The sequence below is a fragment of the Antrostomus carolinensis genome, unplaced genomic scaffold (genome assembly GCF_000700745.2).
Source record: "Antrostomus carolinensis isolate BGI_N321 unplaced genomic scaffold, ASM70074v2 scaffold6199, whole genome shotgun sequence".
NCBI lineage: Eukaryota > Metazoa > Chordata > Aves > Caprimulgiformes > Caprimulgidae > Antrostomus > Antrostomus carolinensis.
In genome coordinates this window covers 17,120-29,007 of record NW_010337768.1, presented here as the reverse complement: position 1 = coordinate 29,007, position 11,888 = coordinate 17,120, and the positions used below count along the sequence as shown (strand labels likewise).

General features: G+C 37.9%; 1 protein-coding gene across 1 annotated transcript in view; it reads left to right on the top strand.

Annotated features, from left to right (window-relative positions):
• The first annotated feature begins 4,239 nt into the window (after positions 1–4,239).
• Positions 4,240–11,888, top strand: part of LOC104530631 (importin subunit alpha-3) — a 17,293-nt gene continuing 9,644 nt past the window's right edge. The window contains exons 1-7 of the mRNA XM_010175288.2: positions 4,240–4,311; positions 5,162–5,251; positions 5,343–5,372; positions 5,455–5,507; positions 7,239–7,334; positions 7,445–7,530; positions 10,859–10,945. Coding sequence (XP_010173590.2) covers positions 4,240–4,311; positions 5,162–5,251; positions 5,343–5,372; positions 5,455–5,507; positions 7,239–7,334; positions 7,445–7,530; positions 10,859–10,945 — 514 coding nt within the window. The remainder of the gene's footprint in view (positions 4,312–5,161; positions 5,252–5,342; positions 5,373–5,454; positions 5,508–7,238; positions 7,335–7,444; positions 7,531–10,858; positions 10,946–11,888) is intronic.

Genomic DNA, 11,888 nt, shown 5'->3' with positions numbered 1-11,888 from the left:
TGCAATGAGATTAAAAATATTTAATGCATACAATTTCTCTGGAACTACTGGAAGAAGCTGATGAGTTCCTGCTGGCCTTTTCTTCCCTGACTTGCCTGTGTTGCTGGGTGAGAGATTAAGAATTAACTTCAATAGTGCCAGCACAGGGGAAGTGTCAAATAGATATTTCTCCTCTGTAACTAGGAGACACACGATGGGAAATGATGATAATATTGTCATGCAGGATACTTCAAAACTCATTTTGGAGCAGCCATTAAATCTAGATGTTGTAATATCAGCAATATCAGAATTTTAAGAGTTGCCAGTAGTGTTCACTGGACTTGTAATACTAACAGTATATTTGAGAACACTGAGGAAGCTTCAGGGGGCTGATGGAAAGGGAATGTTATGAGATATACTGACCATCACAATTAATTAGAAGCTTTTCAACCTTTTCTGTATCCCACACAAAATGGTTTGCTTGAGATTCAAATGGAGGAACTGAAGGAGACCAGGAATTTAGTTAAAAATAGATTCCTTTAAACTGACTTGTAGTTCTGTGGTGTGAAGCTCATACATTTTGTCATTTAAAAAATTATAACAGGATATTTGTTTGTATAAAGCATTTTCTTTGGCTTGCACAACCTCTCTAGAAATGACAGCATGTGCAATGTCATATTGATTGATTTGTATTTATTTGGAACTGAGAGCACCGTTAGAATTCTGAAGGGGGAATAGTTGCTGAGATATGTTTTCTGGTGGTATCTTGTAGTGATTGTGTTGACTTTAAAATCCCACAGCACTTTTATCAGTGATCCTGAGAGGAGAATTTGTTGCTCCAGTCTGTAAATGAGCCAGAACTGGTATAGGAGGGAAATCATGGATAGAGGGGAGGGGGGGCTAAATCACTTGATTAAACTGAATGTGCAGGGTATAGTTTTTTAGCAAATACAAATATGAACTTGTTTGTATCTGTGAGGGCTTCTTTCCTTGTTTTGTACCTCAGTGCCTCTTATACCTGCAAAGGAAAAGGCAGAAGTTTCTTAGTCACTGCTGTGGTCGCTACACTGGATATTCTGGGTTGTGGACTCGTCTCCTCCAACTGTGGTCTGCAGGCTGGGTGCTTTCTGAATAGCTGGTGTAGTGAGTGAGCAGTTTGTGCACAGACCCATAGTAAGTGTTTAAAAAATTGAAAAAAAATAAAAATGGAAAGTGCCAGACAGTTCACAAAAGGTTTTGGAGGTAAATAGTAGCCTGTTTTTACACACACACACACACCCCCCACTTCTATTTTTGTTTATAATTTGCATCCTAGAGCAGAGCAGTTCTAGCAGCTTTCTCAGGAGGAAGGATGGCTCAAGCAGCTCTACTCTAAAGTAACTGTTACCTTCCACAACAGAAACAACGTGCCTTCAGAAACCCTTTACTAGAGTGAGAGAAATGGGGAAAGCTCTGCTGTTATTTGCATGCTGTCAGACCTTCCTGTTGTAGATAAACAAACAGAGATACTTGAGTGAGGTATTTTCTAACAGGAAAAAAAACAGACTCTGCGTGGTCTGAGTTTCTGAGCAGCAGTGATTCAGAGCAAGAAGTGGAAGAGGGAGCAGGATACATCAGCTGAGCGGGAGCTCCAGGTATATACTCAGAAAGGGCTGATAGATCTGAGATTCCTGAGCATGGAGCATAGAACGTTTCTTCTGTACCTGACATGGTTGTGAAAAACACTAGAATGTATCAGGATCCTGCAAGCATCAGCTAACACAAGATTTTAATGATAAACTGAAGGGCTCAGTAATGAGTAATGGTCAGAAAATAGCCCTTGTGATAAAACTTCAGCTAAATATAATGGGAAAAAAAAAAGAAGATGGAGGGCTGACATATCAGCTGCCAGAAGGAGATTTGATTGTTTGATTTTCAGTGTAGCAGACAAAGAACAGGATCCAATGACTGAAAGAGCCACATGAATTCATACTGAAGTGATGTGTGTTTTTAAATTGGAACACTTTCCAAAAATCATTCTGAATTCTTTTTCTCAAAACTTTTGAGATTGGTTTCCTACTCAGAGTTGTGTCAGTGCAGGCTGAGAACTGATTCAGAGAAGTCTAACAATTGAATCTCGCACAGAACAGAGGGGAGAATCTGGCTTCACAGTGCCATTGTACCTCGGTTTCTGCCCTTTGAGCTGTTTTCCAAAAGACAACACAAGTTGATCTTGAGTCTGTGTGTCATCTTGGTTTCTCCAAGCTATCTACTCCATTTTTAGGCTGAGGTGATGACACTTTGAAACTCCTTGACAGAGCCAGCTTCAGTTCTTATTTGTTGTGCATTTTCTCTTCCTGGGAGGAAGAGCAGTGACAGGTTGATCATTAATAACTAGTTTGTCAACCAACTACTGTTTACACGGAAAATTATTTTAGTGGAGCCCTATTTTTGAAAATTATTTTTAAGAGTGACTTCAGTGGCTGCTTGTCTTTCATGTGGAGGCTTTTGTGAGTCCAAGGTATGCAGGTCTTCTTCAGAAGCAGGCAGGAATAAAAACCAAGGGCCTGTCAGCTTTTGTCTGGAGGGAGAACATTCTTCCTCTTCTAGCACAGTGCTGATGGAGTTTCAGGATTTGTATTTTATTTTTTTTTAACCCTGATCAACTGCACATATGATTTTTCAAGCCAAACTTTGAAATTACACATCTGGGGCTCTTTTATTTTATTTATATTTGGAGTATTTGTTTTGGTCCCACTGGTGACTCCCCATATCTCTGTCGTGTGTGCTTTTCCTGAAGGTGTATTATCACCTGAGTTGGAATACATCTCCTTTTGGGCTCACTAGTAGTTGTAACTATCACTTTTTAATATCTTTTACAATTTACTGCCCCTTTATAGTTGGTGTTCCAGCAGTTCAGTCTTCTACCCCTTGCAAATGTCTGTTGGGTGTTGCTCTTGGTTAGCAACAGCTTTTCTGTGAGCAGTATCCTTTCTGTAGTACAGCTTTTGTTCCAGTAACAGTTGTGGGTTGGGAAGGTGTTAATTAACAGTCTTAAGAGATCATCAGGCACTTGGTACAATTCTGTGTTCTTTTTATCAGATATTTTCCTCATTTTATTTTCTTCTTTAATATGCCAGGTTAGTAGACTTTGGAGAAACTACTCTGAATGCTGCGTTACAGGCTGAGAGCAAGAGCCTCTAGTAGATAATGTCAGTTGTAAAGCTGTAGTATGCCTTGCCCCTTATAGAGTGGGAAGCTGTCATTGTGGGAAAGTATCATTGTGGGTGTACTGGAGGGTTTTTTCCCCTCTTCTACCTGTTTTTGTGGTTACTAACTGTGTTTTGGTCCTCAAGTGATGAAAAGTTCTATCTCCAAAGCAGTTGGGACACCATCCCTTCCTTTCTTTTTCTTTTCCTTGCAGCTCTTTCCTCTGAGAAGATAAACTGTCTTGCTCAGAGTGGAAATTTGATTCTGATGAAATGCACATTCGTTTGATAAAAATAATTATGCTCCTGAAAAATCAGTTTTTTAATCCTTATGTTCAGAGCTGCTGCTTATTTCTGTTGAGAAGGTCTCGTAGCTGCTCCTTTTCCTGTTACTCTGTGTTGGTGCAATGCCTTACACTCCAGGATTTCAAGCTTTCTCTGCGCTTCTGAATGGTTAATTCAGAATAAAAATGCAATTGTTTTTATCTTTGCTATTCTCATTCACTGTAGAGTTCAAAGTATAGAATAAAATCGCTGTAGACTAACTGATTTATTTTGTTTTGCTCTGCACTGTACTAACACAAGGAGTAGTAAACAAATTTATGTATATTTACAATTGCTTAATTAGCTGTTGTGCTTGACTCTGACTTTACAGTTTTCAAGTTTACCAAGATGCTGTTTTATGAAAGTGACAGTTTTGGCTCATGCTCTCTCTCTCTCTCTGTGTATTAAAAAAGCCTTAAATCAAGAAAAGGTTATAAATGTTGGGCAAACTTTATAATTTTATAATTGTGCTTATGTTTTTGGTGCTGTTTTCATGCACAGCTCCTTTCAGTGTTGCCCTTTGTTAAAAGACATTTATTTATTCCCTCATTCCATATACCCATTTTTTTCTTCAAAATGAAGACCTGGGAGACTTTTTTACTATGAAATAATACAGGCAGAACCAATATCTCAATTTTCTGTTGCATTTCTACTTTTATAATGAAAATTAAGCCCTGTGTGTACAAGTACTGTTTAAAAATAGTTGTGCAAGAACTTTTTAAATGACTTGGTCTAGATTCAGAACATAATGTACTTTGATCTTGATTCTTTTCAGACTATGAGAAGACAGAGAAATGAAGTTGTTGTGGAACTGAGAAAGGTGAGGTGACCTAGCATTATTCTTACCAAATGGGATGTGGCTATGAGTAAAATTTAAGAGTTTTTGTTAAAGACTTAAAAAAAAATACTGTTGTGTGTTCTTTCTCTAGTTCACCAAGAACACCATTGTTAAATTATTTGTCTTTATTAATTCTGTCAAGGTACTTTGCTTTAGAAGGAAATTCTAAAGTTACCATACCTGGTATGAGAAGTTCCATAATTTTTGTCCTGAAAACCAGGATTTTATTTGTAATCTATGGAAGGTAATAATTCTTACTTCTCCAGCTAGGTTTTTAATTTTAAAAAAATCTTATGTTTTATCCTTTGAAAATCAGATGTTCTGCTAATCTCTAGATGGAAAGCTATTTTCTTTCCCAAAACAGTAGTTCAACACACAAGTAAGAGTGGAAGAGTACATGAATGAAGTTAGCACTGCTTAGAATTTTTTGAAAACTAGCTTGTGAGGAAAAGTAATCACAACTTGAATTATTTTACTTCTGTGATGAACAGCAAACTAATCCTTGGGAGTTGCCTTGCCTTGTCTTGTTGTAAATAATGACAGATAGGTTGGAATGTCAGTGTTGAGGGATGTGTGCACGTGAAACTTCTAGTTACTGCTGTGGATACAGGTGGATGGAGGATTTTTCTGGGAAGAATTGGTTTCCAAAACGTGCATCTCTGTGCAGCTCTTTCCAGCTTCTTGAATGTTGGAAATGTTAATGATATTGATGAAAGTGTTTATGTTGCTTGTTTAAAACAGAAGCTTCTGTTCCCTTCTTAACACCCACCCCCCCACACACACACCTCCTCAATCAAAGTTCTAAAGGTATTAAACCATTTTTCTCTTTCAGAACAAAAGAGATGAGCATCTTCTAAAGAGGAGAAATGTTCCTCATGAAGATATCTGTGAAGATTCTGATATCGATGGTGACTTTAGAGTGGTACGAATTAACTTGACTTGCAAGCAGATTTTCTCTTTATTTACTTAAAAGACATTTCTCATTTCTAACTGCTTTTGTCTCTGTTTTCTAGCAAAACACTTCTTTGGAGGCAATAGTACAGGTAAAAATTAATTTAATTGTTTGAACATTCTTTATGTTATGGTGACAAATACCTGAAAAGTCTAAATTCTCTTTTATTTTAGAATGCTTCAAGTGACAACCAGGGTATACAGTTAAGTGCTGTGCAGGCTGCAAGGTAAGAACATGCTTTTCTCAAATATACTACTTTTAGTCTTATTTTATCATGCTCTTAAATTCAAAAAATGTGTTCTAGCTTAACTAAAAAATGTCATTTACTGATTTTTAAAACAGAAAACTTGATAAAGCTATAAAAAAAATCAAAATACCTAGATCTGAAGTAGGCAGGATTTTCAGGATGTATGAATAAATATTAGGCTTTGTCTTAGCACAATACTTGATGCTTCTCTCAAGTAGAGTAAAATACGTGGATTTCTTGCCATTGTAACTATTTCTTTAAAATTGAAAACTAATTTAAAATTAGAGCAATGCAGTTTACATTACTGGAAAGGCATTAAAGTATATTTTAGAGATAAAAACAAATGCTTTTCACTATTGTTTGAATCTGTACCATCCTTTGGTCTGAAGCTGGAAGAGGGAAGGAAGAATCTTAATCTTGCCTGAGTCTAACCCTCAAAACATACAGCTGGAATATGAGGCACAGAAAACTGATTTAGATGAAAAAGCAAAACCCAAAACAACCAAAAAAACCTTCTCAAACCCTCCAAAACCTACAGGTTTATTTTATTCTTGTATTAGAGTTCTCTACCTGTTTGAGCAGGTGGCTTGTGAGTAGACTGCACTGTGATTGTTTGGTCACAGAACAAAAAGTCAGTGTTAAGATTCTGTACGTGCACTGCTGTTAATTTTTAAAAGCTCGTAGATATAAATTGTCTTCTAGTTGAAAATGCACATCTGAGTATTACAAGAGTCTTCATACAATCTGTGTTCACATAATCCCCTTTGCTTAGTTTTCAGAGGTATTTTGTTTTGCAGCTCTGGCTTTTCATATCTTCTTCTCTTTCCTTATGTTGCCCCTTTAACCCATCAGTGATCTCTTTCAGGATAAAGCAGCAGGGAAAAGTTCTAGTTTACTGTGTTCTGTCAAACCCCTCACGTGTTTGTGAGCAGGCTGGTGTATGAGGAGGTGACTATATATATATATATAATCTCTTCTCAATGCTAGGAAAAGTTTGGTGTGGCAGCCCAAGTTGTCCCCTCCAAGAAGCTGCCTTCATTCTCCTCAATTCCTTGGCTGCAGAAAGGTGAAGCTAAAGGAATTAAAAACGGAAACAAATTTGTACACTTCTGGTTTTGGAGCAGTACTCTGTGAATCTGTGCTCTCTGACATTACATCCCTAGTAAAGAAGAAACAAGTTTCTGCCTTTCCTGTCAAAGCAGCCGGGATGTGTTTATCTTGTTGGGTGGAGGAGGAAGAAGCTACAGGAGGGTGTAACTGAGCAGCTCTGATCTTTATTTTACTGGCTGGTAATAAAAGGTAGTCAGAGGAGACATGGCAACTGAAATGGGCAGTGAATGTAATGGCTTCAGTTTTTCAATAGTTCAGTAATTTCAATTTAGGGGATTAGTTATCTTCACTTAAAGTGGGGAAAACAAATCTTGCTTGGTCTTTGAGAGTATGAGACAGACATTTTGGGGGGGAGAAAACTTGCCAGCCCAGAAGGTAGTGCAGCCCTGGAACAATTTGTCCAGGGAGGTTGTTGGCCCTCTGTGCTTAGAGATTTCCAAAACCCAACTACAGAAGGCTGTTACTGACCTGATCTAGTGTCAGCAATAATCCTGCTTCGAGCGGGAGGCTGAATTAAACCTCCAGAGATCCTCTCCAGTCATGACTTCTCATTCTGTGATGTATCTGTTAAGTCTCCTATTTTCTCCTTTTCCTGAACAGGAAGCTGCTTTCCAGTGATCGCAATCCGCCAATTGACGATCTAATAAAATCAGGAATATTACCTATTTTAGTGCACTGTCTTGAAAGAGATGACAAGTGAGTATTTCTAAAACTCAAAATGTTTACCTGTTGCAAGAATTCTTGGTATTTAGTTAAAGTGCCTGATTTGAAAACTCATAGTTTGTTTTTTTTTCCTTACTTTGCAGTCCTTCTTTACAGTTTGAAGCTGCGTGGGCTTTGACAAACATCGCCTCTGGAACCTCTGAACAAACACAGGCTGTAGTTCAATCTAGTAAGTCCAACAGTATTTGATCATTGATAAAGCACACACTGTGGCTTTCACAAAAACAACATCATCTGAATGATACTGTCAAGAGCACTCCTGTTCCTCTCTATCTCAAGCATGTTCACCAATCCCCATGTTAGGGTTGGTCCTTTCATGCCATAGCCAGGATGGTCGAAATGGAATTGTCAATCACAGGCACATTGTTGAAGGACCTGCCCATGAAGTCTCCTACCAGATGTTCTACCTCTTCTCTGGCAAGCAGGATCAGTTGAAGCACACACCTGCTTTTTTGTTCTTCATGTTCTCAGATTTTAAATTCAGTTGGGTTTCCTAATAGTGAGTAATCTCTTCTGGAAACTCAACACTATTTTAGCAGAGTTGATATCTGCTGGTTTCCAGTTTTCAAACTTGGGAAAAAAAAAAAAAAAACAACAACCCACCAACAAAAAAAACCCAACAAAAACCTTGAAACAAAACCAACCAACCAAAAAAAAACCCTAAAAAAATTACCATGGAGGGATTTCCTGTCTTATTGTGAAGAGGAAGGAAAAGATGTGGACCAAGTCCAGAGGGTGCCTGACATCAAATTCTCTTCCAAAATCAAGTTGAAGAAAAAAAAACCTGCTGTCCTTCATATTTTGAGGAATCTGAAGCATGGAAAGGAATTGTTGTTGGACTTGGAATCTGAGTTACTAAGCAAAGCAGACTCTCTTCTCTGCTCTAAACGTGTCCTTGTGCTGGTAAAGCAGAAGTGTCTGCAGGCTTTTTGAACTGAGTGAATAAAACAGCAGAGCTTCTCAAGACCCATAGAAGAATCAGACATACAGTAAAACAAGTTTTTTCCCTAAAATTTAAGGGGGGGAAAAAAAATCCATGAAACTTTATATTACATGAGATAACAGTAGCTTTAATGGTTTAATCAGTGTTGCATTGCAGTGCATGCTGCTACTACCATTAAATATGCTGTGCTTCCAACAAGGAGAAGACACAGAATTCTGCTTGATAATCTTTTACGTGTTTCCACCACCACAACCATCATATATTGACTTATTTTAGAACCACTTGGAACTTTTATTCAGTGTACATAGTACAGTTTCTGAGGTGGGTGGTGGTGGTGGTGAAGTATTGAAATATCAATGTTTCTTATGTATATTCCATGACTGACTTTCTCACTTGAAAGATTGGGGATTTTTTTTATTAGTGCTAAGCAGTTACAGGCTTCTCATAAACTGTATATTCTTGGCTTTATATTTTGAAAAAATATGTATTCCTAAGAAAGTTCTTAGCACAGTCTTCTCTGTTAAATGTTTCAAAAAATATTTAACTGGAAAAATAAGTTAATTCTCCACAGCAGATATGAAATAATTTTAAGGCAGGTGACTTCAGCTTAAAGATATTTTTTTAATTGAATGTATTCTTTGAGATTGCAGTGGTTGCAAGGTCAGTAGCCCTTTGCTTTTACAAACTCAGTGTTAAGAGCCTGTTAACTTTGGATTTGATTGTTAACACTTTTAACTTGTTTTTCCCGTCCTCCTCCTCTTCCTTTCTCAGTTTTCTTGTGGAAATTTAATTCATATATAATCTGTGCCACGCCTCTGGTCTAGAACACTTTCTTTAAACCTAGCTTGTTGATGGATTGAAGATGGATGCCAATTATAGTAATTATTTCTTTCAGTGATGATCTCTGATGTAGTTAGGTCTAGCATGTATGCACCATATTAGCCAATTTAACAGCTATAACATCTGAAAACACAGTTTATCAAAACATGGTTTATTTCTTGTAATGGTTTATTTCAATGAAAATTATGATCTGTTGTAATCTTAATTAATACTTATTAACATGCTTGCTGGACATGTTTTTTCTCCTTGCATACAGGCATTGTAAAATACCTTTATTTAGTAGGAAACAAGAAATCTGCAGTGATTTGTTATTTCTCTAGCAAAAGATGTTTTACACTGAGGAAAATGTCTTTAAAAGTACCAGCAACCTCTCTTGAAATATGTGATCTAAAGTCAGTGAGTGACTTAGACTTACAGACTGAGTTGTCATGATCAAATCATGTAAGCAAGCACCTTAGTGCTGGGGAGAGAAAAAATAAGGATCAGTTATCTGAACGTATTGCCTGTGGAATGTGTTTGAAACATTGGTTTAGCTTTGGTTGTGAATATTGGGAACATTCTCTTGTCTGACCCCAGCCTAGGGCAGAAGAGTTGTGGGGTTTTTGTGTTGTCTTTTGGGTCCCTTTCTTACTGCTCAGTCATTTAGCTTTTTTTTTTGATGTCACATAGCAGTAGCATTTGAAACAATCTCTTCTGCAGGGATCTCTTGGGTTATTCCAATGTGTTTGATAATGGGTCTCAAGCTGAGTAGAGTCAAAACTGAGTGATATAAAAGGAGACCTCACATTGAGGAATGCATCTGTATTAGCTTTCAGGAGACCAAGATGATGACAATATTTGGGAACAGATGCTGTTGCTGTGCTCATACCTTCATAGTGGTTATCAAAAGATACTGAGTGCAGAGCTGGAAATATTAGGGGAAGTACACAGTGAGTTGGCACTTAGTAGTGCATCAGCATTGACAACAGGGGTTCTTGTGGTGCAGTTCACCTTGCGTGTCTGCTCATGTATGCTCCATCAACCAGGCTTCCCCTTGGTGGAGCCACAGGTGAAGTTGTGCACTAAAATGTTGCCTGGAGCTCCCCACGGGCCACGTGTACAGAAGATCCCTCAGCAGTTTGGTTTCTGCACGTGCTAGGGCCAGCAACTGGCATGTACTTCACCACTAGTAGAGATGTGATGGGGGATATAGGGTGCTGTAAATCAGTAAGGTGAGACAAATTAAACCCTTACCCTTCCCTCTTACTCCCTTACCAGTCAGTAAGTTAGATGTGAACCTACTCACTCTTTGAGCTGGCCAATTTGAGTGGATGAGGTTGGTTTTGACCAGTTACTGCTTTGCAATTGTTTCTGGTAGAGAATTTAGCACGGAATTTCCAAATTCAGTAAGTATAACTAAATTTGGAGTCCTGACAAGCTTCAGTAAACCTGTGAGACTTACAAACAAATGAATTGTCAGGTTATTTTAAGAGTTCCTTTCATAACGTTCTGAAGTGCAGGCTCTATGAGACAGTGCAATCAAGGAAGAATTGTTATTGTGTATTTTATTTCGGTATCATCTGGGAAGCTTGTGAAATTTTGATGATGATTAATCAGGAGAAAAATTTCTCATGCAGTACTGAAATTTTATTTAAGAGCTAATTATATGAACCATTTTGTCTTTTGAGATGTATTTCTTAATAATTACGTGGGGATTTGTTGTTGTGTCTTTCAGATGCTGTGCCACTTTTTCTGAGACTGCTGCATTCACCTCATCAAAATGTTTGTGAGCAAGCTGTGTGGGCTTTAGGAAATATCATAGGTTTGTGTTAACTCCTGCCACTAAAAACTTCCAAGTTCCTTTTTGTATTGAATTAATAAACTAGGTAGGATTTTGTGTGTTATAACTTGGAGATCTTCAACTGAAACACAAAAGGCAGCTGTTAGACTGGCAGTCACCCTGTTCTTAACTTATTCCTGTCTTCTCTTAAGTGCAATTAATAAACTAGGTAGGATTTTGTGTGTTAAAACTTTCAACTGTGAGGGAAAAGGCAGCTGTTAGACTGGCAGTTACCCTGATCTTAACTTATTCCTGTCTTCTCTTAAGTGTGTGTTGATGGTGTGCACCCAAACACACATGCCTACACACTGTCTTTGCAGGTACAGGAAAAGGAATTACTGGCAAACAGACATGCAGATTGTTAAAATAAAAACTATTTTGCATCAAGTTCTGAAATTTTGCCTGAGCTTGTGTACATTGTGTTGAGTTCTAGACAGGTTGTGATCATTTTGATGATCCCCTTGATTATTTTCCTCTTTCTTATGCAGGCATTAGCCAGTTCAGTGTAGATGGTTTACTACAGCCCTGACTGTAGTGCTGGAGGACTCGTGGTGGTTCTGACCTACTGAGATTTGTACAATCTGATGTTTTAGAAATCCCTAGTCCTTCTTAAGAAGCAAACCAACAAAAAAGCCCAGTATTGTAACTGCCTGAAGCTGTTGGTGTGTGCAGTGCAAGCCTGATTCTGATTTTGAAGCAACTTTAGTCATACCTAGGCAGTGATGAAAGTGTGTTTGTCTTTCAGAAACAAAAGTGGCAATATCTATTTTAAGGCAATTTTGAACTATTTTAGTATTCATTAGAAACTTTGGGAAGGGATCTTTAGGAATCAACTGTTCTCAGTGGTTCGGGATTATCTGCCACCCCTTTTCCCTTGTCTGCCACCACCCCAGCCTGTACATCTGCTAGAAATCATGGAACACTT